The sequence below is a fragment of the Leptosomus discolor genome, chromosome 1 (assembly GCF_034619465.1).
Source record: "Leptosomus discolor isolate bLepDis1 chromosome 1, bLepDis1.hap2, whole genome shotgun sequence".
Taxonomy (NCBI): Eukaryota; Metazoa; Chordata; class Aves; order Leptosomiformes; family Leptosomidae; genus Leptosomus; species Leptosomus discolor.
In genome coordinates, this window is record NC_141391.1 from 110,872,997 (window position 1) to 110,899,286 (window position 26,290).

Consider the following 26,290-nt stretch of genomic DNA (forward strand, 5'->3'; position numbering starts at 1 on the left):
TAAAATACCCGTGTGAAGCGGTGGATGACGTACACTTCTCAGGATTTAAGAACTGGAATACCATTGCCATTTATCAACTGTACATGAAGTCATACACGTTCCTGTTCTGGGTTAAGTAAAGGTGACCACCCACCTAGCTAAAGAGAGGTGATTAGTGTCTTTTAGTAGGACAGATGATGTCATGACTCCAAGCCCCTCATCCTACATACTATCAATACTCTATCACGTCTTGCTCATCCTTTTACCCTTCAGCACTCCTGGGGGTCCAGCTCCCACTTTAGATAAAGAATCAGCTTATTTACAATGAAGTAGTTCATACAATTACAATTCATTAATTCATTCAGATCTTAAAACAGTCTGTGCTTGACTAGCAAACATGTACATTATCTACTCACAGATAGCACCCCATTTGATAGACAATGGGCGATCTTCACCTGTTGGCTCTGCTAACAATTCATAGTGGCCTTGATACCACTTGCCACATGCTCCTATAGGAAATCCAATACATTTAATAATAGTGGCATTCAGTTATTGAACTTGATCTTTAAGATGTTGGTATTTATTTTCTCCTCCACTGCATCTGCCTGTCTACATTTAGCCAGAGCCAGTCGCTCTATCAGCCAACAACCCCTCACCAGCCAGGGAGGGGAATCAGGAAAAAGGAGAGCAGTCCTGTGGGTAGAAGCAAGAACAGATTTAATGAAACATCACCAGTACCAACAGAGATATACAGAGTTATACTTCGACAAATGAATATCCAGTCACCACAACTGACCAGAGAGCAGTCCTCAGGAGAAGCCAGACAAGGAGCAGGAAGAACCCCACAGGAGCTCCCTCTCCTCATCAAACCTTCCCCCTTTATAGTGACCACGACATTACGGTACGGGCCACACCTGTAGCTAACTCAGGTCAGCTGCCCTGGCTGGCTTGAACCTGCTGAGGGCCTGCCTGGCATGGCTGGGCTGTGGTTCTGTCCCAGCCAAACCAAGACACTGCCAAAGATGTTGATTTACTCTTGCACGCAACTGTGATGTCTACTACAAGGGCCTGACCTCCTTTAACGAATACCAGGGCAGGTTTCTATCATTCATTTTGTTATCTTTCAGCAGCTGCTCCTGGAACCCTACCCAATCTTTCTTTTTGGCTTCGTCCACCAACAATTCACATGGTTGTGTCTCTTAATCCTAGCATCTTGCACCACGGGGGCAGTATCTAGTGATGCGCGAGCAGGTGTTCTCTGCCTGACAATGCTGCCAAGATTTAATCTGAGTCTCTTGTCTGCCCCTTGCCAAAAGTTCTCTTGTGGGGTAGATATTAGCTCTTAGCTGTAATGCCATGATGAGCTTTCTGTGGGGAATGTCTCTCTAATATTCAATCCAGTTGTTACTGATTTTATGCTGCTCAGAGTTGGAAATTCCATGGCCCTGGGATAACAGCTTGATCCAATTCACAAATTCCTGGTTTTGCCAGTTACAGGGCCTCGAAGAGATATCTTTTGGAGCGGGTATCTCCCATTCTGGGACTGGTTACTCACTGCCTGCTTCATCTGAAATCACCATGGCTGCTCTAGGGTCCCAAATACATGGAATTTTACCCTTATCTCCTCCTGCTGCAAGCCATAATCTTTCAAATTCTTTCTCAATACCCTCTTGCTGAAGGACTGCTCTTATTGTCTCCTTCAAAGACTGTGCAATTCTGTGTAGTCTTCGAGCCTACAGTAGGGATCAACCCTGAGAGTCTGGTAATACCCAAACCTTCATCCCAAGGGCTGGAATATAGGGTGGCATCACAGGTACCATTCCTTGCTCAAATTGCCAAATCCAGGGTTTCCAGGTGCATAGCTTTACCGTCCGCCTGGTCTGCCAGTCATGGAATAGTACATTGTTTCAAGATGTCAGCTTTCTGAAATGGCTTCAGTGAAGCCTTCCCAATCCATTGTAACCACCTCTTCACTTTTTCCAGTAGCTCTGGTTTCAGTATTCCAGTCCATGAGTCAATACATAGGCCCAGATACTTTTCAGAGGTACCAGGTTCAATGACATTGAGGGGAGTGCCGTTAAATGTCCAGGAAGGACAGTGATTGTTCGTATATGAATCTTCCGTAGGCTTGATGTAAAAGCCGTGACACTTCTCCCCTTGTGTTTTGAGACCAGTTAGCCCAAAAAAGACCTCCAAAATGTCAATATTTTTCTGCATTCCTTCCCATGATCTGTTCAGCACTACCAAGTTGTCTGCAAAAGCCATAGTTACGTTTTTTGAGCAAGTTGGAACCCACATCATTCCTCCAACTTACACAGCAGGGGGACCACAGATAAGTTAAATAAAATTTGAGACATTGGATCACCCTGTTTTACACCAATCTGAATCCCAACAGGATACAACTGTTCATTCCTTAAGTCAGTACAGGGGTATTTAAAGCTGGTTATACCTGCGTTACAATCTGCTTTTGCATGGTTGCTGCAAACAGGTTTCAAGCACATATACGCATTTAACATTATGTATTTTTCAAGCATTACTTTACAGAGGAGCACATTTTCAGAAGTCATCCTGGTGACAGCAATGTGAAAGATATCCTTAACAGATTTTTTTTTCCCCAAGCATAGACAGCATGCTTTGCCTCAGTGCCCATTGTTTTCTAATGGAGGCGTAGTTACTGACTTGCCAGGTCTATTTAGAAAGGGATTATCAATTTAGAAGAATTACAAGCCTCAGTGTAGCATACATAATGAGTCTTAAATTTCTTCCAGCCAGTCAGGATTTTTCCCTTTGTAATCTTTAGACAGCTTTTTTCCATAGTTAAACATACTGCATTGCAAAAGCCAGGTGTGATTTCATCTTCCCTGAAAGGGAGCTGCGCTCTTAAGCTAGCGGTTAGAGAGGAATTTTTCTGGAGAAGTGGCTTGATTCGTAAGAGAAATGAGAATTCTTATGAGAATGGGATTTCCCAAGATTGCAAAATCCTTGGGGGTAGAGAGGTTAGAAGGGGAAATACATTTACATGTGACCACAGATCAGGATATCAAGTCTTGAGTAAGAATTTTATCTTAATCTTGAAAACCATGCTGTAATGTTTTGAGCTGTTGTTTTATCAGAAACATTTGGGGGTAAACTGAATTGTAGAAGTGCCATTCTGTTCCCTGTAAATCATAGTAATCTTGTGCTGTAATAAAATAAAGTTTTTCTATTTTTCTTCAGCTTGATAGTTGGCTTGTCTTGAGGGTTTTGTAATAGCTGGCAGGCTGTGGGCTTCCCCAAAAGCATCAGGGTTCATTCAGGAGGTACTGCTCCATGGTCCTGGGCGCTGTGGAGGACAGTCAAAGTCCTGAAGAGGCAGTGCTGGCATCCTCCGCTGGTTTGCATAAGGCACTTTCGGAGCAGGTAACTCTGAATTTCAGCATGAGAAGAAGTCTATCCTTGTGAGAAAAGCAGTGAACATGCAGCAAAAGTGGGGTGGGAAGTAGCTGAACTTTTGAGGGTCTTGCATCTGTTTGTATCAATTCAGGGTCATCTGTTTGTGACAGTGTACCTGAAGCTCAGAGTCACCTTGAAGGATTTACCTGACAGTGGGATGTCCATAGAAACTACAGTGTAAACAGTAGCAGCGGTTAAGATTTATGAATTTCTAAGCAGCGTAAGTGCCACTGTCGGTGAACAAAGTCCCCTTGTCATACGACAGAGAGGTGAGTCCAACAGGTGCTAGTTCAACGTCCTTATTAACACCGCACAACTTTCTGGGTGTTGTTTTAGTAAAGGAGTCCTTTCCTGAAACTGACTTCAGAGGGCTTTAAAACTGTTTCATCAGTCGTTATATCAACATGGGTGGCACAGTACTTTACTTGCACGTGAGCTGGTCTTATTGGTTTTCAGTTCAAGAGGGAACTTAAAATTTCTTTTCCCTATTCATGCGTAAAAGAACAAGTGTTAACAATTTATTCACAACTAGTGGCATTAGGTATGTGCAAAGGTACATATGTAAGATTTTCTTTTATGATCAGGTGGTTGGCTCTTCGATAAGCGTGGCAGATGTTTTACTAGGGCTATTACTGGTTGTTTTTTAGTGGTGCTGAGCTCTCCATGCTGTAACTTGTAAATGAATGCATATTGCACACTGAGTGCCTGCTGAGGCTGCCTAATGGGTGGTTGCTCGGGTGCACTAAGTTTTTGTTGTAACAATAATCTACCGCATTAAGTAGAGAGGGGAAAGAGCCAAATTGACACATTATCATTACTTGTTCTAAGTAATATGTAATGTCAGTAGGGCTGTGCTTTTGTAATAATAGTTGAACAAAGTGTCAAAGATTTGGGATGAAGAGGGAATGCAAAAGAATAACAAGAGCTGCCTTAGTAAACTTTATTGAGAATAGGATGACAAATTTGAGAAGTAGAAGAAAAAAGTAATAAAAGGTCACTGTCTAAGCTGTGTCGATTTTCGTGAGTGAACTTTCTGCACCATCTTTTCCTTGTGGCTGCATTCAAAGGGGAAAAGACTTTGAAGAGGTTTCCTGAAGACTGTTATCTGCCTGAGCTTGTGTAGCACAGCGTTGTTGAGCTGCTCAGAGTCATAAAGCCAGCTGAAGAGACTGATCACTTAAAAGTAAATGAAACACACACACACACACCCTTAACTGTTGTGGACAGAAAATAAGAAGACCTAGACCTTAGGTTTAGAAGCACTGTGAAGGATATGCTATGCAAAAAACCATTTCTGGGATGCATGTCTCTGATATTTGAGTGGCTATGGTTTGTTTTTCTTTCTCCTGCAGAGGAAATAATTGGAGGCCAGGTATAGGCAAACAAACATCCAGACGTTTCACTTGACTAACACAGAGTCTATCTGCCTCTTTGCCTCAGCGTGAATGCTGAGAAACTGATGTTTGTCCTCTTGTATTTACCCAGTGAATTGGTCTGTAAATAAATGAGCTTCACAAAAGTAAGTGTTTCTTGATCTGTTCTGTAGTTGGGCACACAGAGGGAATGAAGTTACACACCCAAAAGACCCAGAGAGTCAGTGTCTGGGTGAGGTTTATGGGGCTCTGAGCTCCATCTCTCTCCCATATAAGTGCTTTCACAGATCTCTGGATTTAGATTAGAGAATCTGGATTAGACTCCTTGGAAAAAGCTCAGAAGATAATTTTGTGCAAAAATAATCTGTGGAGATACAGTTCTCAGAATTATTTTCAAGTTATTGCAAGAAAACCCTTCTGTCACCAGAATGACTTTTGTTCTAAGTTTCTTTTGCCCATCTCAGTGCCTCTAATTGCAGTTGAGTGACGCACTTAAAAAAAGAGACATGGTGGGTCTCTAATGCAATGTACCTCTAGTTACTCTGGTTCCTAAATTCCACATGTGTAACAGAGTTGTCAGTAATATATAGCAATGATGGCTTACGTGTAAATCTGCTGATAGCCAAAGAGAGAGGGAAATAGATTAAAAACCGGTCCCAGCCCTTAAAGACCAGAAACCACCCTACCTACTGAAGTCATTCAATAGGAGGAGTCATGAATTGCAGAAGCTTGACTACAGCTTTTCTTTCTGCTTCCTACTCTACATGTCACTTCATTAGTGGCATTCAGTTACGGCAGAAATCTAGCATACTGTAGGGAAACACTGGATTTTTCACTTGTCTGTGGATATTACGTATTGCTTTTCTCCATTTCCACATGCTGAAATTGTGTTTTTTCATCTGTTTGATATACTGGGTGAAATCAGGTAAGAACCATTAGCTTATTCTTTGCAATGTAGTCTCTTGGCTTTGTTCAAACATAAAAAATGAGTATTACTTAATTTAAATTGGCCAAAAGATTAAACCTTGTGAATTATGCCTAATGGAGCAGATGATTAGTAAAGAGAATTTGATCACTTTCAAACTGAGATGTAGGTTTTAATTTTAAAGTAAATAGAACAAAGCCTGATACTTTATCTCTGGCTGGACTTTGCCCAGAGACACACTTAGGTATGTGCACTTTGTACAAAGTAAAGAGGTAATTGTGAAATAGTGTTAACGTATTAATGTAAGTTTAGTTTTTATTGCTGATTTGATAGGTTGACGGGTTTTGAAGTTACACATTATACTTTAAATATCAGAATTTAGTTACAAAAAAGTCAGTGTGGGCTTAAGATTTTCCCCTTTTCAACCACAGAAGGTTCTTAGAACGCTTACAAATGTACACAGGAAAGTTAGAATTAGCTGAGTTAAACTGCATATGTAACTGCTTAGCGCCTGTCTGTATGTTCTGACTGTACAGAAGGGTGATTGTGAGTACTCCCACAAGCGTGCACAAAGGGCAGCTGGGTATTCCTTCCAGTAATCAGTCAGAAATAGGAGTTCAAATAACCTCCTCTCAATGACTCCTCACTAAACAATTCAAAGTATTTCATCTATAAATCCGTTTATAGTACTTACCTAATTCCACAGTAAAGAAATGTCTTTTCTTTTTTTCCTCTATTTACTTTTCAAAGAGTAACTGCTGTCATTTCACAGACATAAGTAAAGGAGTTGCTTCCCTTTGATATTTGCCAGCTAGTAAATAGGTTTCATCAGTTAAGATAATTCCCTTGTGATAGATTTCTCACTTCCATGGACCAGACTGTGTCTCTGTTTTATGTCACTGTCATTCCACTGGCTTAAGGAGAATTAATTCTTATTTCTACCAATCAAATGATAAGAAATCAAAACATTTAAATGGATATGGAGGAACACTTCAGCAATATCTTAGCATGAGTCTTTCATATGTTAGATACATAGGAGTGAATTATAAGGATCAGTGATTAAACTTGGATTTAAGAACAATATTAGGCAAAAGTTAAAGAGTTTCATGATGTTTCTTTGAATCTGAATAGCAAAAATGTAATCAAGTGGCTGGTTTTTATCATTAACTTTGTATATGACATTTGCATAATAGAATTTCCATTCTAGTTTTATTGTATATCATTATATGAAAACTAGAGATTAAATGTGACATATTCTATTAACATCTCAGTGTCATGTCACATGCATGACATTTTACCAGGTTCTTGAATATTATTTTAATTAAATTCAAGGCAACGGCAGCTGAACATCTCTTGATTTCAGAACTACTTCTTGGCTAGGTCTCAGCAATGAAACAGATACTTTTCTGTATCAGTAGTTAGTTAATAACCTTTCCAGTAACCTCAGTAAAAGCTACTTAAATTATTCAATATCTAAATGAGGAGAACAGTGATATTTATACTGAAATATAGGTAGTTCTAACTTTTCCCAGACATAATAATTGTAGCCATTGTCATAAGGTGATGATAGGCATGAAACATTTCTCTGGACGATTTGAAACAGGAAGTTTCAGTCCATTTCTAACACTCTGTAACTTCAACCCTGCTCCGCTTTGGAAATAGCCATTATTTTTTGTCATGTCCAGTCCAGAGGTGACTGGTCTAGTCATTGTAGGTACATGGTTTGGCCTAGAGGTGATTGATCTAGTTCCCTGAGTGAATTAGTGTCTTTACCATATTAAGTGCTGTACTTCACATTGTTTAGCTTTGTTTAGAACTGCACTATAGTGTCAAATAAATTTTTCAGATACTCTGTAAACCCCCTGCACTTGCCCTTTGCAGCATTATAAACAGGTGAGGGCTGTCCGTCCATCTCAGATGCGCAAATGTGGTGGATTCGGTTCTGCCTGCTAGCTGCTTGCTGGGAAAAGGAGAAGAGCTAGAACTGCCTCTCTGTAACTCAAAAATTCTGGGAAATTCAGGTTACTGTTTTATTATTTTTTAAGGAACTGAATAGGCGCTATTCCTCTTCCTACTTTTGCTTTCTAGAAGCTGACTGACTCTTCTTTTTACAAAGTTGCTCATGACAGGAAAATTGAGAAATGTGCCATCAAATATCAGACAAAAGCCTTCTGTAAAGTAGTGTAGCCCACTAGAAGACAAAAGATTGGCCCAAATTTCTTTGGCCATAAACCAGCCAACACCATAGCACAGGTGAAGTGGGCATACAGAAGACCTGTGACAGGTGTCAATGTTGTGCCCAGCATCCCAAAGTGGCTTATCCATGCAATGTGACCTCAGGAGCCAAAGGGTACTTCTTACAGCGTTAACTTTTGACATTGATAAGCACATAGGGGAAAAATTAAGTCTTTTCAGACTCTTTTGAAAATCTCCATCCTCTTGTTGATCCTGACTGATCTACAGCTTAACCTTGTATATCATAACTGTCTGAGTAGAGAAATGCTAAATACGAGTTTTTCTTTTGCCATTATGTATATTGACATCAGAGATGCTTATTTTTTCAAACTTAGAACAGGATCCTTTGTTTCTTCTTTCTTCGTTTCATGGTAATGGTGTCCTTATGGTGGTCAAAAATTAGGGAAGGATTCTGGGTCATCCTGTACTGTCAGGCAACTGTTTCGTACTGCTAGATCAAGCAATAAGGCCTAAGGATTGGCGACTTTGACACCCTGGCCGAAAGAGGAAGAAACAACCACAGTGGTCTTCCTGTTTATACAACACACACTAGTTGTGAAAAAGTTCTGAGAACCTAGATTTCGTGGTTAAGCAAAAGATCTTATCAACATTGACTAGTAGTTAGTATTTGTTATGGAGAAAATAGATGGTTCAGGAACAATTAGAAAAGTTAATTTTGTATTTGAAGGGCTCAGAGAAGCATAGTGGTATCTGCAGAGAAATAGGATCATAGAATCATAGAATGTATTGGGTTGGAAGGGACTTCTAAAGGTCATCTAGTCCAACCCCCCTACAATAAGCAGGGACGTCTCTAGCTAGGTCAGGTTGCTCAGAGCCCCCTCAAGCCTGACCTTGAATGTCTCCAGGGATGGGGCTTCCACTGCCTCTCTGGGCAACCTCTTCGAGTGATCCACCACCCTCATATTAAAGTATTTCTTCCTAATGTCCGACCTAAATCTACCCTTTTCTAGCTTAAAACCATTACCCCTCATCCAATCATTAGTTAAACTGTGTCTCCTTGTTCAGTGCACATTCTGGCACCTCATTGCAAGGGCCTGGAGTTCTTGACTTTTTAATGGAAAAATGTGAAAAGAAAAGTGAAAAGGTGGTTTTTCAGGCAGTCTAACTCATCAAATGACTGTCTAACATTTTCATCTTTTTCAGATGAGGAGAATAAATGTCCTGAATTTACAGATCTTAATATAGGCAATGCTTTGTCTGGAACAGAACTCCAAGTCCAGCTACTGCTATACACAAGGGAAAATTCAGATTGTTCTGAGAGACTCATTGAACACAATGTTACTGCATCTGAGTACCTTAATACCTCCAAGAAAATTGTCTTTGTTATTCACGGCTTTAGACCAACGGGATCTCCACCGGCATGGCTAGGTGACATAAAGGAGCTTTTACTGTCTTCAGAGGATATTAATCTCATTATAGTAGATTGGAATCGTGGTGCTACAACTGTGAATTATATAACTGCTGTTGAAAACTGCAGAAAAGTTGCAGAAATACTGAAGAACTATGTTGACCAGATGCTGGTAAGGCAGAGTTACATCTGTTCTGAATAAGTTTAAATAGCATAGTTTGGGTGGGAATGGTTATTTAAAATATGTCTAAAGAGAAGCCCAGTGAACAATATAAAATGACATTTCTTTATCAAAGTATTTAGTAACTTTTCATGCAGTTATTACTGCATATCTTTAACTCCACCTGAGTTCTTATTTCCCTTTCACTGAAGTATGTCTCACAGTGCATCTGATTTCTTTAGCCACCTGGAAGTTTCAGGTCTTCTGGAAAGAGTGAATGTGCCATTGAGGAGATAAAATGAGAGATGTTCAAATAGCAGCATTAAAATTTTACAAAAACATTACACTACTCTTTTCACTATTGAACTACTATAATTAAAGATTTTAAATTAAAAAGAAGTCACTGACAGAGATATAAATATTTGTCCAAAATCATATAAACTTCTTGATTCCAGAGGGAGTTGCTGAAAGAATTGTTGATGCCAGTGGTCTTAACTGGGCTTTAGTTTTGTGGCTTAATCAAATGATCAAAACATGTTATCATCTCATTTATGCCATTGTTAGATTTATCGTTTGATTTTTCTTCTGTTCTTGCCACTCCTTTTCCCAGTCATTCTCTGAAATTTTGAGTGCTGTTCAGTAAGAACATATTCATGTAGAATTGAAGTAAAAAAACATAGCATTTTGAGAAAGGCTGAGGTGGAATAAGAGAAAGCCTATCAGAATCTGCCCTCTGGGACAAGATATAGCAGTAACAATTTGTAATTATGACAGTAAATATATTGTTACGGAATAGAAAAATAAAATAGGACTATAAGAACAATCCAGAGTGGGTTAAAAAGGTGTATTTTGTGATTTTTCTTGATGCGGATTTTTGGTTAATTGCTGGTTACATATCTGCCTGACAAAACAATGACTGCAGGGCATGCTTGGGCCGATCTTGTAAAATCCTGGTGTGCGAGTCATCAAAGTGATGCTGGTGGGGTATGTTGAGTCCCACAGCTATCCGTTTCATACTTGCAAGCTGTCGTGAGGCCTTTGTTAATTCATTCTGAGATGCATTAATATGTCAGATCCCACACACCATTCCCTCACTTTTCAGAGATTCTAACAGATCTGCTGATACTGTTTTAGAGTTCTTCGGTAGGTTTTTTTTTTAAATACTACCTGCTTTGTAGAATGGGCATCTTAAGGCTTTCCTGCAGGTGTGCATTTGGCACCATTATTCAGTGGTTCTGTGCCACAAGTCTTTGTCAATGGTATTGTGTTTTTAATTTATTTTATTGGAAGGAAAAGGCAGGGGGACAATTTATTTTTTTCCTGGTTCGTAGTTTTGGTTCATCTTTCTTATATCTGGTAAGTGTCTTCCTCTTCTCTCCTGTATTCCACTTCTAACTAGTGTGACAGTTTGGAAGAAATGTAACTCAACTTCCTTTTTACATTTTTCTAGACAAAGGTTTTCATAATTACTACACTGTTTAACTAGTATAGTATGGCAAACTGAAAAGAACTTTGTAATTTCCATTTGTTTTTAAAGTTAGAAAGTTAGAGATATAACTTAGACTACTGACAAAAAGCGAAAACTAAACCAGTCTACTGATGTCTGTTCAGTTAACCATGTGTGTGGTTGTGGCTTTGTGGTCTTTTTTTTCCCCTAATAGGTAGGTGGAGCTTCTCTTGACACCATTTATATGATTGGTGTTAGTCTTGGGGCTCATATAGCTGGTTTTGTTGGCCAGAAGTATAATGGCAAACTTGGCAGAATTACAGGTAAGGCTTTTAATCCCGATACATGTGTTCTGATGTACCTTGTATTGTTGTCATAGCTGCAAATCACATAGGTGCTAGCACTGAAATATTGACAAATAAGAACTGATTAATTAGTAGCATACAAAGGTAAAAATGTAAACCTGATAGAAGCTCAGAAAATTGTGAAAGTTAGCCTTCAGAACATAAGTTACAGCTGAAACTTTCCAACCAATTTGCCTCTAGTCTCTCAAATGAAAATTGAGTGCTATATCCAAATGCTACTTAAGTTAAATGGTACGCCACCTGGGTTTCTGTCTAGTTGATGGAGCAAGTCAGGTCCCTTTGAAGGGAAGTTCAAAAGCTCGTGGTCAAACCACAGGAATCAGGCACAGGGATTTAGTTTCAGCTTTAGTTTCAGACGTCTGAACATGGTGTAGGCTTCAGTATGTTGGGCTATCCGCTACAGGGAGCTTAAATCAGGCGTGCAACCTGCGTATGGATACTGCAAATCTTACCTCATACTTGTTGCATAGTCAGCATTGTCATCTGTGGGAGCGGTGCATATAGTGAAAATTGGAGTACCCTCATGTGGGTAATTCTTTCAGGACTAGGGTTGCACAAAGTTTAGGATTGACTTTTAGATGCTGGTTCCTAGGGCAGAGTCCACGGTGCTGACTTGGGTGCACGGGCTCCAGAAACTTCTTTTGATGAAAGAGCAAAACTCCCTGCAGCTACTGTGTTGACAAGGCAGCTGACTAATTTATCAGAAAAGGTGCTAAGGGGAGAAGGGACTGTTGGATCCTGATAGTGTTTAGGATTTAAGAGAGCAGCTGTTTTTAGGCTGAAAGGAGGCAGTTACCTCTCCTTGAGATTCATAGCTCCAAACCCTCTCTTCAGAGTACTTAATGTAATTTTTTTCCCAAAATGTAAGAGGAGCCAGTAGCCAGCCTTAAGAGAGGGAATTAGAGACTCCTCCCCTATTCATACAGTAATCCGAAAGTCAGAGCATTCTCTGTGATAGGCTCCAGCTATATTCCTTTGGTTAAGAATACTTATTTCAACTTCACGCGATTCTTTAGAGTTTGTCGGCATCACTGGTTGGGGACAATCTTGATTGCAATGCTAGGCTAGCAGGTCTGTGTCCTCTCTGTACAATAACTGGGAGCTAGTAGATCCATGTAATTTCTGAACCTAAATGCTCACAGTTAAATGGAATTATATGAAATGTTTCAATCACCTTCTTATAATTACAGATATAGATGAATAAAGGCAAAGATTGAATAAGCTCATAACCTCTTATGCGACTGTTTTGATACTTTTTCTTTCAAACAAGTTGAGGCTGTGGCCCAAACTGATATTGGAAAAATGAGATTAAAAAAAAAAAGAAAAAAAAAGAAAAAGATATTTTCTTCTTCACTGTTTGGAGGTTTCAGAAATATAAAAGGAATTAGTGGACTAAGACAATGACCTTTGTGACATGGAGTACTATGAATGTGTATTCCTGGCATTCCGTGATCCTCTGTGGTAGTTTAGGACTTGGCTATCTTGATCTTGAGAGAGAACCTTCCTAGACTGGTTCTTAAAGCACATCTGCCAGTTAACTCATAATACAAATTTGAATAATCTGAGGTCATACGCTGTCCCTATCTCTCAGTCAGTGAGAATGTAATTAGGAGTCAGTTAAGTGTAGGAATGTGTTTTGCCTTGACAGTTGTATTTTCCATCTTTGCTGCTTTTTATTTTCCCCTTTTTTCCTATGCTTTTGTTGTCAAGAAGATAGGAGCAGAGCAAACCTCAGCTAACAATTTCGCTTTCCCGTGAAGGACAAAAATTGCCATCTTGAAAATTATTAGGCTTCAGGGCTGCACAAGAGTAATTCCCTATCCCTAAAATGAATGAGGATATGCAGTGTTTATTCTTCAAATACTTTGCCACCCAAATCCCCTCCTCCTTGATATAAAGTGCTTTTTGTGGATCTCAGTTGGAATCTCTTCTGTCATGGCTGGGTTTTGATTTGACTATAAGATTTCTAAACTTCCTGAATGAAATGTGGTCAAAAACTAGTATTTCACTTAGTTGTATATAACAATTATTTTCTGTAAGTAATTTCAACACTAACTGATAGAATGATTTGGGCTTGTTTGAAATTGTCTCCATCCAAGATGTCTTCATCTTGTATTCTGGTGGTGAGAGTAGTTACATCGTGCATTTTGTTTCTATGAAGTATGTAATAGGTATGGTATTTTCTGGGAAAAAGGATGAAATTAATTCTCCTGATTTGATCCCTAGTGCTGTTGACTTAAAATTCATCTGGAGAACTGGGAGATGAGCACAACTAATTAGGAAAAGAGAGAAATTCAAAGATGACTTGTGGTAGGAACCCTTGTTTGCTTAGCAAGTTGAAGAATGGAAACGAGAAGAGTTGTGCTGGTTTTTGTTTTTAGTATTATCCCAAGAAAAGGAAGAGTCATTGATGAATAATGCTTAAATGTCTGTCTTGTATACATCTGTAGAAACAGACCCCAGGTTTTGTAATGCTAGTGTTATTTTCATTTAGGACTTGATCCAGCAGGCCCTTCATTCACTCGAGAACCACCAGAGGGGAGACTGGATCATACCGATGCACAGTTTGTTGATGTAATCCATTCAGATACTGATGGTAATGACATAGCCTTAACTTTCCTATTTCAGCTTGAGGAAAGGCAGGAAAGCAAAAGAGAAGGGATAAGCTATTTCAGTAATATCCAAATAGTGCTGCAGAAGTGTATTTTGTGTTATCAGGTGGATTCCTGTGCTGTTGCTTTCTAAGTGTCTACACTTTTTAAATCATACTGCATGTTATTATGCCTATTCATCAAGAAATTCAAACTCACCTTGGCTAATAACTTAAGCAACGATGGGCTGTTTTGTTCAGTTCTGACACAAGTACCCATGTTACAGAGGGAATGAAGTTTCATGACTGAAGCTGAAACTATTGAAATAACTTTTATGTCCAATAGCTAACTGAAGGCATATGTAGATAAGCATGTAGTCATCAGTCCATTTAATGTCATGCAAAGGTAGCAATTAAACCACTGTTGTTCATGTCTTTGTTACAGTATATTCCCTCTAAATAATAAAAAAAAAAAGTCTGCACATTGAATAAAGTGTGCCTGTTGCATTAATTTATGATATTGCTCTCTGCAAAATAGTTTAGCATAAATATCCTTTTGCTGTGCTAGTGTGTATGAACATAGAGGTCATAAGCACATCATTATCACTGAATTAGTCCCTTTTGAGACAGCCAGTCTCAGCTGTATCATGTTAGTACACTACAGATCCACTGCTTAAAATTCTAAATCGCATCATTGTAAGGTTAAATGAAGAACATTGTGAAGTCTGCTTCATCCATGCTATAATCTGGTTTAATTTTTTTCTCAAAACCATAAGTAAACCTTTTAAACCTACCACACTTGTCCCATTATTTATGTAGTTTCATATCAGTTTCTTTAATAATATTAAAAATTAAGCATTTTACTATACACATTTATATATGAAGCTGTAAAATACCAATTTTTGTAATGTTCCAATTATGTGAATAAAGATAATGTGTGATAAAAAGGAAGGTAGGGCAGACTGAGCTAAATCTTACTCATGGTCTTTTGTAGGACAGATACAGATTTTTCTCCTTTGATATACTGTTTATATTAATATCGCCTAGAATCCAGTGTTGTGCAAAAAATGGAAAATCTTACTCTAATGAAAATTGTATTGGGAAAGAATTTTGATTGCTGAAAAGAACATAAATTTCATAAATTTCTTTGTGTAAATAATGTCTTAGGTACAGCACTAGTTGCTTCTGTTCTTTCCTTTTTCCTTTGTGGCAGTAGGAAACTTACACAAATTTGTAAACATTTGTCTACAGCATTTTACATATGTATAATCTCCTTAAAAAGAAAAAAAAAAAACCATAGATTTTAACTCATAGCATTACTTCCATTTACAGAACAAAAGAACAGTAGAATTGCAAAAATTTTCTTTAAGACCTCCATGTTATTTTGTAATGAATGCTATGGTAAATAATTGACCACATAATTGTGTTTATGTTTTTTTGATTCATGATGTTTTTACTTTAGCACTAGGTTTCAAGAAACCTTTAGGAACCATTGATTTCTATCCAAATGGAGGAATGGATCAGCCTGGTTGTCCGCAAACAGTATTCAGTGGTAAATGAAAATGTGTTCAATAAATGAGAAAAGAGTTTGCAATCAAATCAAAAAAGGTTAAACTGAATTCAATGGACACTGCACATATTCGGTAATATGGGAGCTGAGGGTGTTGATTTCTTTCTTTTCTATCCCCACTCAGCAAATAAGAAATAACAAGGACATTTGACATCTATTTTTAAATAAAGGTTTTCCTATAAACATACATATTCCATTAATGGTATGATGAAATTATGTTATTGTATTATCTATACAATCTGCACATAGTGATCATTATTTTTCTGTGTTTATATATGGCTAGGCATGGAGGAAGATGTTTGTGTCCAGGTGATTTGGACAGGGTCACTTGCGTATGACATGGAAGGCAAGGCTTTCAAGTCTTTACTGTGTCTTAGGTTCCTCCTGGTTGGCGATGATGAACTAGGTTTTGGACAGGTCTTTTAGCTGCGGTATGAAAACAGTTATGCGACATGAACTTCTGCTGCAGAATTTTGCTTATTTCAATCTCTAAATCTTAGGCAAGGTTGCTGCCCTTTTTTTTGTTGTTGTTTACTCTTTTTTGATATGTTTATGTCTGTCTATGTTTCTATTACTAATCTGCACAGTGCTGCTACAAATTTGAGCTGCTGCAAAAGCTTCCACTGGTGTGTCTGTGAGTATGGGAGAATCCCTTAAGACTCAGGATCATCTTCATCTGTTCAATTCTCATAGTTTACGTTGCTAGGAGAGGAAGGAATTTATTACCCCAAAAAGCTAGAGAGAAGAATCTCTGAAGTGTTCCTCACGGTAATTTTTCCGCCAAAATGTTCTGCACTGGGTGCAACAAGGCAAATTTTGACTCAGACTCATGCTTTATAACAAAAAAGTCTGTAAATTTGATAAGACTTAGTAGACTATTTCTTGCCTATAAAACCCTGTAGACTTTTCTCTGTTCCTGTAATATTCAAAACAGTCTTCAATTTCTTCTTGTCTTGTGTGTGCATCGATTTTTCACACTTGTTGGTCAACTAACCAGAGAATAAAAGTATGGCTAACTAGGAATGACTCAGGTAAATGGGATTACTTTGATAACTTTTCTTTCACAAAGAAAAATGTTTACATATTCTTTGTATATTTTGATTTTCTTTCCTGAAGGACTTCAGTATTTTAAGTGTGACCATCAAAGATCTGTCTTCCTCTTCTTATCATCTTTGAAAAGAAGATGCAACATAATAACATACCCTTGTGACTCTTACTTGGATTACAAGAGAGGAAAATGTGTTGATTGCGAAGCTTTCCAGCCAATGTCTTGTCCAGTACTGGGTAAGCGTTACAGTATCTGCTCTGGGCTGGTTGAGATTTTCCAGGAAATCCAAACTAGCTCTTTCTGGGGCTACTCCAGACATCTCTAGTATCATGTTAAGGGATCTGTAGGGATTGATCATGTGCACAACTGCATACTGTTTAAAGTAGTTTAAAGTTTATGACTTTGTCTGCTTTATAGTTATCTCTGTTAGACACAGGTGCTAAATGGTCCTAATCTTTGATCATTATGCTTTCCAGTCTGAAATGGATTCACAGTGTATTTCCTTTCTAAAGAGAAACTGCCTCTATGTAGTTTACCACTTTAGGCTTTGACAGTGTGTTACCATCCCTAGAGTACCTGTGGATTTTATTTAAGAGTAATAATGTTTATAGCAACTTCATGATTTCTCTGGCTCTTCTTTTGCAATCAAGCTTTTATTTGAAGAGGGTTTTAGTTGTTTGGGGTTTTATTGCTTTTAGAGAGGATCTGGGGACAGTTTGAAAAGAGCTACAACAGTGTGAGCATTTCCTAGTTGGCAGGGTTTTCTTAAGAATGAAATTTTTTAAATATTTAGAAGTTAACTTTCAATTCGTACCTTGTCTTTTTTACATCCTTATATTAGGATTTACACCCTATATTAGTTAGATCAGGTTTGAAGAAAAAGCATAGATAGGCAAATCTGTATGTTATTTTATAATAAAGCCCAACCATAATGGGACATTATAGTAGGGCAGAAAGACTCCAGGACTTCCCCAGCGTGGTTATTAGCCATACTTGATGCACTTACACAGAATGCCCGAGCTAGAGGTGGAGAAATATTTGAACAGTCAGTTGCCACCTTTTTTTTTTTTTTTCCAATAACCATGAAACCCATGAGGAAATGGCAGGCAGCTGAATCTGGGAACGGAGGGGAAAAGCAGCCTCCTTCTACTGCAAGCTTTCCTGCTTGCTGCCTTGCAGTGCCAGCTCTGAAGCCTGGAACTAGTCCTCGTTGCCCAGTCTAGGTAAAGAAATCAAGAGGGAGAGAATGGTATCAGCCATTTTAGAAACAAGAACTGTTATCAAGCCCCAAAGATAATAAGCATAGAATTGTATAAGCCAAAGTTCTTTCTACATTACATCTATAAGCTTAGGAGGTTTACAGAGTATCTAACATTTTATTAAATAATACCCACAATTATAGACTAAAGGGTTTAAAAATATATAATGATTCGAAAAAGAAAGGAAGAAATTTTACTTAAAGTGAAGCTGTTCTGTAACTGTTCTCTGCAAATATGTGGGCTACTTTTTTGGGTTTGTTTCTATTACCTCTGCAGGATTTTATAAGCACTATTTTTTTGAGTTAATACTCTAGATAAATAGATTCCAACTGCTACATTATGACAATTTTAGTGATAATAATATATTAGAAGAATGAAATACTTGCATACTACATTCTATTATACTCAGGGGATTCCTACATTTTCCAATTTACTTTCTCAAAGAATCTCTAAGAAAATTAAAGCCAAATCTGTCACTTTGAGTGAATTTCTTTTGTGTAATTATATGCGTATCATGATTTTGCTAAATGTCTCAAATGAAATACTTAAACTTTGGATTTCAGGTTATTATGCTGATAGATGGAAAGAACAGTTAATCCCAAAGAGTTCACCAACGAAAACTTATTTTGATACCTCGGACCAAGACCCATTCTGCGGTGAGTGACTGAATACATACATAACAAACTCTTTATGAAATGTTATGGCTGTTACTTGTTAGATGATCTGGAGTGAAAGCATGTTGAAAGTAGAAAGTTATTGTTAGCTGCTGTGTGAAATGGTGTAATAAACCATGAGCTAAGTGTCAGTTCACAGACTGGAGGAAGAAGAAGAATGATTGTGGCAGAAGAGTAAGCAATAAGTGAACTGAGAAAGAAATGTGACTTTAAAAGTAATGGATGGACTGCCAAGAGGAAGAAGGAAGCCAGAAAATGAGAATCGAGTGACGGGGGAAAAGCTGCGCTGAGAGAACCTGCTTAAATGGGATCGTTGCTGCCATTTTCAGAGAGCAAAAATGGAAAGTGAAACTGCCCTGGCTGGGGGGACAAAAAAGACATACATCTATGTTCCACCCCAGGAGGAGAGCATCCCACAGTCAACTAAAGCTACTCCAGCTTTTGAAAGTCCTTGTCTCCCTAGGAATAAAACAGTGGAAGGAAAACTTACCTGACTGTTTCAGGGTTATACTCTATGGGAATGAATTCTCTTGGCATGGGCTTTAACTACAACAGTTTAGGTCTCTACCTATCCATGTAGAGATCCAGTTTAGATTCTCATCCAATTTCTGTTTTTATTAACAGACTTTACTTCCATAAGCAAATGTTAGCACACTCTTCTAACTGGTTATGTTTAAGGTTCTTTGGTTTGGGATATGGGGATAGGCTTACAGGGAATTCAAGTGGAATCAAGTGTTCCCATTAGCTTTTTTCCATCATCTTGGCAAGTTTTGTGACCAGGCACTGCATAGCTATTTTTATAGTGGTAGTCATGCTTACTTACATCACTGTTTCTTCCAAAGGGCCAAGGAGAGGTTAATGAAGATGTGATGGATTTTGCATAAAATAACTCCTATCCCCAGTGGTCTTTCAGCTCAACCCAAACCTGCTACCACTGTTCTCCCCTGCTCCTGTCTCCTTGGGCTTTGCTCTCCCATGCTGTCAAGGCTGCAGAAGCCACTAGGTCTGTCTCATTCATTCTTCTAGCAGAAAAATACAGCTTTGCTTTCACTCTCACACATATTAAAATCTGGGCATTCATCAAAAATCCAACTAGGCAGAATTCTGATGATGGAAAGGGTACACTGCAGAAGGAAAATATTATGTATAGTATTCTGGGACGGGGGTGGTAGAAGAGAGAAAAGAGGGGGAGAAATATTGCCAAACATAGGAGGAGGCATGTGGAGAGGAATAAGAAACATTGTAATGACAGCATAAATTTAAGGGAAAATATGTAAAGTCAAGAAGATAAATGAGTCTACTAAACCAGTCTGAAAAAGAGGGTATTTATTAACTAAAGCCTTATTTTAATTCTTAGATATTTGAAACTGTGAACCTGAGCAGGACAAGTTTTTCATACAAGGTGAGGCTTGGTCTTTTAGGAAAGAATGTTAAAAAGCAGCATGCCACACACACACACACACACACACACACACACACACAAAGTTTGCATTGGCTTCCTTGCTTTGGGAGTAGTAAAGTTGTGTTTCTTCTGGATAGCCAGAGCACAGTTATAGTATTGGTGATGGTTACACAAGTGTGGTAGAAGGCCAGGTCAGGGTTTCCCAGGGCAGAGCAGAGCAGGTCAGCTCCATGACAGTGCACAGAGGGTGCCAGCCCCAGGTACTCAGCCTGCTTTCCTGAGGCCCTGGGCCCTCCAGGGGTGGGGTAGAAAGGGCTGGAGCATGGGAGAGCAATCAGATCCCTCTCCTCTTCCTCATTGTTCCCCATGCAGTTTTTCTAGTATCCACACAGAGGATTTGGCAGGTTGACTTCTCTGAGGGAAGGGTGCTTGGAGGACCTGTACTGCCGCACCTGCTGGGCAAGCAAGGCTTAGGAATTCTGTCTCTCTTCAGGTTTTACCACCTGATTAATCTGCTCACCTAGCTAACTGCCCACTTTGCCTATACGTGAAGCTTGTACCAATGATTGTCCCTTCCCTCTCCCTGCCAAGGCACCTCAGCTCTCTGGACATGTCACATTCGTGGGTAATGTGATAGTGTTGTTACACTAATAGCTAAAATATCACCTCTGTGCAGAGCTTGCCAAAACCTGAAGATGCTATTTGGGGTTGATTTTGCGTTTGTTTTTTTTTCCTTAGGCAGGTCAAACTGTTCATGCTAATTCTGATGGTAGCTTTCTGATGCAAATCCTTTCTATGTAAGAACTGGAGGAAATGATACACTAATTACACAGAACTCCAAGTAGCCATTTGGTAGAAGTTAATTTTTGTCAATAGCCTTCTTATTCTGCTTTGAGCTGGTCACTATTCCTATCGTCAGCCAGTGAGTACTTTTAATAGGGTGATAATAACAACTGTATCCTGTTGAGGTCATTCTTTGAATCTTATTACTTCCCATTTCTTTTTGCAGTGTACAACTACTTACTGGACATTACTACCTGGAATAAAAGCATTAGGAGAGGTTTCATTAAAGTTAAAATAACTGATTATTCTGGAAACACAGTAGAATCAGAGATGAATAGGTATGTTGTGTTTTGTCTCTAAATCTTTATCACTTTATAGGACTAATTTTCTGAATTTCCTAAACCTTTTAACTTGTTAACTTGTAAGTCAAAAAAATACGAGGTTGTTAAGACTTGACCACAGCTCCTTTTCCTGTATATGGCTCTGTGTCAGAGGCAATGCTTCTCAGACTGAAATGATCCTCTTTCCATTTATGAACCAGCCCAGGTCCTTGCATGGTACTGGTTTGAATCCAGTTCCAGGTGGACTTGTTCTGAAAGCTCAGAGTCGGTACATCTTATAAGATTTCTGATCTTAATAATAATGCTTAGCAATAATGAATTTTACTCAGCTAACAAAACCCTGACTAGAAATAATATTCTTCTTTAGTGAAGCTTCAACATTTCAGCAATATAAAAGAGTCAAAATACTAACTGGATTTTACCAAGACCTTGACAAAATATCAAGAATTTCCTTGACCTTTTCTACGAAGACTTTAATAGGCCCCAAACACAAGCTCAGGATTCTCCAGATGAGGCTGAAATCTCTTAATAATCCAGAAAGGTAAGTGTTTGTCACGTATCAAAGTTGTGTATCAACTAAACTGCTTGGGATGTTTCATCAGAAATGTGTATTTCCCTCTATTGATTTTTTTTAACCGCATATTCCTACATGCATGAATATTCTTCTCATCCTACCTAGGATCAAATTTATCGTGTGGAAGAGCTGCTCTGTACATTAACATTTAGTGCACAGCATCCTTGTACATGTAGATGTCAGGCGTGCTGATTGTTACAGCAGGCTGCTGCTGCTCTCTGGTCACAATGGGTTTTCAGGGACCACTTGTGAGGACCAGCCTGACTTCACCTGCATGGTTAAGCTGTCTTCCAGAAGATAAATGTTATTAAGCACTTTTCTGATTTTAATCATGTATCCGTATGCAGCTTTTCACACTCAAATACGAAATGGAGCGCTTCAGCTACTTGTGTGACTGGAATAGGTTTTTGGTCTTGTTGCTGAAGGTAAAGACCTTCCAAGACCAAAACACAGTCTATGCTTGCCTACATTTAAAATGAAATCATCTGCATTTTATGGTAATTAAGTGTCATTACTAAGCTTTTATTAATTTTTTCTGGTTTTAAATACTAAAAAAATGTTCCTATTTTAGATCTCCAGAGTTACTTGTACAATAGCACTAGCAATTAAATCTCACACTTGCATCTTGTGAAAATAACATATTACATGGAATAGGTAAGAAATATCCAGGAGTAGCAACAGTACCTTATTTTAGAACTGTTACGTTTATTTGCTGTATATGAATGGCAGAGTCAACAAAGTCAGAATTTAAAATAAAACCTCATAATGGTTATCAAATAAGTAATGAGTGGGAATAATATTACAATATGAGTAAGTCTTAAGTCAGTATATTTTGTTAACATGAGAAATAACATTTAAGGCTTTCTGTTTTGGTATATCATAATAACCTAGTGGGAATTGGGTGTGACACTTTGTAAAAAATTATGAAACCTTGTTAAATTAATCTTCTGTTTCATTTTTACTGCGAAAGAGGAGGAGAGGGGTGGAAGAGACTTAGGAAGAACCAGAACACTCAGTAATCAAAGTAGTAACCCCAGAATGTATATACATTAGACTTTATTAACTTGTTGAAGGCCATAAGTCTCAAGCTCTCAGGTGAACTGGCGTGATTTTACTTAAAAGCATTTGGTGATGAGAGATGGTCAAAGTTCTAAATCATATTGCAAATTTTTTTTCTCAACCCAATGGTGGTAAATCCGAAGATACATTTCATGCAAGCCTATCAGCATTCAGGACTTTTTCAGATATTGATCTAGCAAATAAGGAAGATTTTTGGTGAACAGCCCTTACTGGTTTTGAGTTTTCATTCCTGTTACTCTGACTTGTGTTAGTTTTAAAGTAAGATGCACTTGATTTGCTTTAATATAAGATCTGTTAAAGTCCTTCATATGGAGCCTCATCAGATAGCAGTCATATAGGCACATTAGATACTTTTAGGTAGAAATGGAAAATAGTGTGTTGAATCAGCAGGTGAAGGTAATTTAAACGCAGATGTTATAACACTATTGGTTGGTATAATTACATAAATACTCGTTGTAATTATAACTACCTATATTTACCTTATTCAGTTACACATAATTACAATAATTACTTGAACACAGAATAATCAACTGGAAACTACGTTAAAAATATTTAAATTATTCATATGACAAAGTAGTAGGTAAAAAACAGGGGACAGGTGCAGGGACTAAAGAGAATAGGCCTCTCAGTCTCCCCGGATCTGGGTTAATGGCAGACAGTGGGAATTTGGGGAATATCACCGACAATTGTCCACTGGGCTTGTCCATTATTCACACAGATGGTATGTGAATGTGGGAGTGCTAAAAGGTACATATAATTTTCAGATTCTTATTCTGGTGTCTAAGCTAAATCTTTCCTGCTCACCCATAAAACCAGAAAGCTTTCCTAACATGTGTGTGTCCAGTTGTCAGTTCTCCCAAAAAGCTTTTGAACCTGTCAGTCAATTCAAACTCAGTTGACGGGGAAGGTGAAGGTCTCAAAGCTACTTAGCCCAGCCACCTGGTTTTTTTTTAACCAAAAGAAGAACAAGAGTAATAAAAATTAAGACCTTATTAATACCTCTACTGAACAAGAGAGTGTGGTATGCCCTTGCTTTTTAGCAGACAGCAGAGAAGCCTCACCTAACAAAAAAATCATTTGTGTTCTGCTCCTTATTGGTGAACCGGAGAACCTGCTCCTCGCTCAGGGCTGCTCTCCTGGTGCTCAATAAACACAAGCTTAGATGGATTGCGCTTCAAATGAGATACAGTAGGTTGGAAACCATATGTTGTTATTTCTAGTATTCATCATTATGTTTTGTCTAAGTACTGAGTACTCTGTGGTAGAGCCCTTCCCAGGTGATGACTGCTGTTGGAGCTCTGGCTATGCTAACACATTGTGCTGCTGTGTTGCAAATACTGTTGCAAATGTGCTGAAATACAGCATCATATTGATACGTGAGAAAAGAAAGTCAATGCAGGAAATGGATGCATATAATAATCTTACATTGTTCTGGTTAGAAATTTGTCCTGTGAATTCTTGCACAGTCTTCTATAAGGACTTTTAAAATGCTGGTAGTTTATGTGCTTTTATGTCTTTTTTTCTCTTTCTACAAAAATAATATAATAGTAAGCCATGAAAATAAAATCAAAACGAATTGTGGATGAAGGACAGGATGAAATTCTGTGCTTTGCGTTATACAGAATGTCAGAATTTGTCTTGATCTTCTTAGTCATAAAATCTACTGTCTTAGCTTTGTGCGGACCTTAAAAGGCCTCAAATTGTTATATAGAAACCCAACGGTCCGTTCACATATAGACGGGTGGAGCCATGACTGGTTGGAAATCTCACACTAATGGGCAACAACAGAAGTGCCTGGCAGGATGTTCTTTCTCAGGCTTTGTGCTTTAGCTCTTTCACTAGACACTACATCCCCGTCCGAGGTGGATTGTGTTGGATAGCCGCATCTGTGATTTCAAAGCAACATAGAAGATAAATTTTAAACAAAATAAGTATCATAGCTTGTATGCCCTTAGAGGTGGCATCAGAGGGTATGCTAGTCATTTGCCTGTTCAAGCCAGCTCTCACCATCTATCTATAGTAGCGCATGAAGGTCAGAGCTATTACTTGCCTCTGCTCTAAAAGGGAGAGCATCTATGTTGATGTCAAAAAGTAAGATTTTGTGTTTGTGACTCCCTCTGTGACCTCTGTATGCGTTCATTTAGTATTATGGAGTTCTGAGTTTTCTAGGTTCAGATGACAAATTACTCTCTTGAATGATACTTTCTTAGACATGCTGTCATTGCAACTGTAAGAGTTGGAAGATACTATGATGTGGTTTTCTACTTTTCTTTGTGGAATAAAAGCAGAAAAACTTTCATACCTAGGGAACTCAAAATAAATCATTCAGGCGTAGTGTTAACAGGAATTGGGCTGTTCTTGGACCATTGTTCTAAATGCAAATTAATAGCTTTAATGGATGTATTCGTATTTCAGACTAATGTGGTACACTTCTTACTCATGCCAATTTGTATCATCCAGCTGATACCCTGGTTGTTGTTCAGTCTGGCAAAACTACTCCAGTAATGCGTAAAACGGAGTTTACTTGGACAAGAAGACATTTCTTCTTGTCACGAGTACCATCTCTGAGAGGTGGTAAATACTGGAGATTTGATAATTTGAATACTGCAATATTTTTCTATTACTGTTAACTTTTTCTGTTGTGCAGATTTTTTTCTTTTTCTGCTTTTGTAGGCTGCAGCTGTGCAGATATGATTTTGTACTGATGGAGAACACTGAAATGACCTTCAAACCTGTCCCTTGCCCAGAGACGGGTACATGAAGAGAGAGCTTCTCCTAACTTAATTTCTCTTACAGCAGTGGCATTTTGATTCTTCCTCAGGATAAATACTGCAGTAAGATAGGAAATGAGATAAGCTAGATTTATTTTCAGGAGTCTACTTGGTAATATGCATTACTTGCTCTGAGTGCCTTAGGGTGAAATTAATTGAAAAGTTCAGGTATCTGTGTATATGTGAAATTTGAATAAAGAAAATGTATCATGGTGGAGAACATGCAATGGTCTATTCATTACTATTTGTTAGCAGTGAAGCAACTACTGAATTAAATATGAATTATCTGCATAATCCTGGCACATTATTTGTCAAGTCATACATATATTTAATTATTTATTATTTGTAATGGCTTTTACATGGAAATATAATTATCTGTCTACTAAGTGAATTTAATATACTGTGCATGTGATCTACAGATCTAATACAGAGCAGTTTTGCTGTGCTGTGTTCATTGGATAAATGAATTCACATTTTCTCATTATGTAATGTCTCAGTCTGAGAACGGGAACAAGATTTGTGAGCACATATGTCAATTTGCTATTTAAATCAATTATCTGTATGTTTATTGTAGATGAATATTATTGCAACAGTTCAGATTTTGTATTAAAACCATGGACAGGACAGCAATGTTTCAGATATGAAGTAATTCTAAAGTCTATTCTGGAGAGAATAACTTAAAGATGAAATAATTGCATTTTCACTCTGTTTCTGTGAAATTTGGCTTCTTGGAATTAGATCTGCTGCTCAGGTTGAGATTGCTGACAGCTTTTCACCTATTGGAGTGTGAGCAGGAAAAAGCCCTACATAAAGATTTCCTCCTCTAGTTCAGGAAAAGGTTTTCCAATGCCAGATTGCCTTTCCTCGTGGTACCGATTGACAAACAGATATATGTATTTTTCTTCTTTAAGGT

At 38.2% G+C, this 26,290-nt stretch overlaps 1 protein-coding gene across 1 annotated transcript; it reads left to right on the forward strand.

Moving 5' to 3' along the window:
• Positions 1–5,660: 5,660 nt before the first annotated feature.
• LIPI (lipase I) lies at positions 5,661–25,375 on the forward strand. Its single transcript, XM_009951912.2, has 10 exons — positions 5,661–5,709; positions 9,109–9,485; positions 11,135–11,243; positions 13,780–13,881; positions 15,338–15,427; positions 16,562–16,729; positions 18,316–18,408; positions 20,838–20,949; positions 21,320–21,493; positions 25,280–25,375. The coding sequence occupies exons 1-10, from the start codon at positions 5,661–5,663 to the stop codon at positions 25,365–25,367; spliced, it is 1,362 nt and encodes a 453-aa protein (XP_009950214.1). The 3' UTR covers positions 25,368–25,375.
• Positions 25,376–26,290: the final 915 nt, after the last annotated feature.

Bases quoted from the DNA above. Each gene is read 5' to 3' on its own strand.
- LIPI (XM_009951912.2), top strand. From the start codon at position 5,661: ATGCTGAAATTGTGTTTTTTCATCTGTTTGATATACTGGGTGAAATCA. The intron at 16,730-18,315 runs GTAAGCGTTACA...TTTGGATTTCAG, and splicing joins AATGTCTTGTCCAGTACTGG to GTTATTATGCTGATAGATGG. The intron at 21,494-25,279 runs GTAAGTGTTTGT...CTGCTTTTGTAG, and splicing joins TCTCTTAATAATCCAGAAAG to GCTGCAGCTGTGCAGATATG.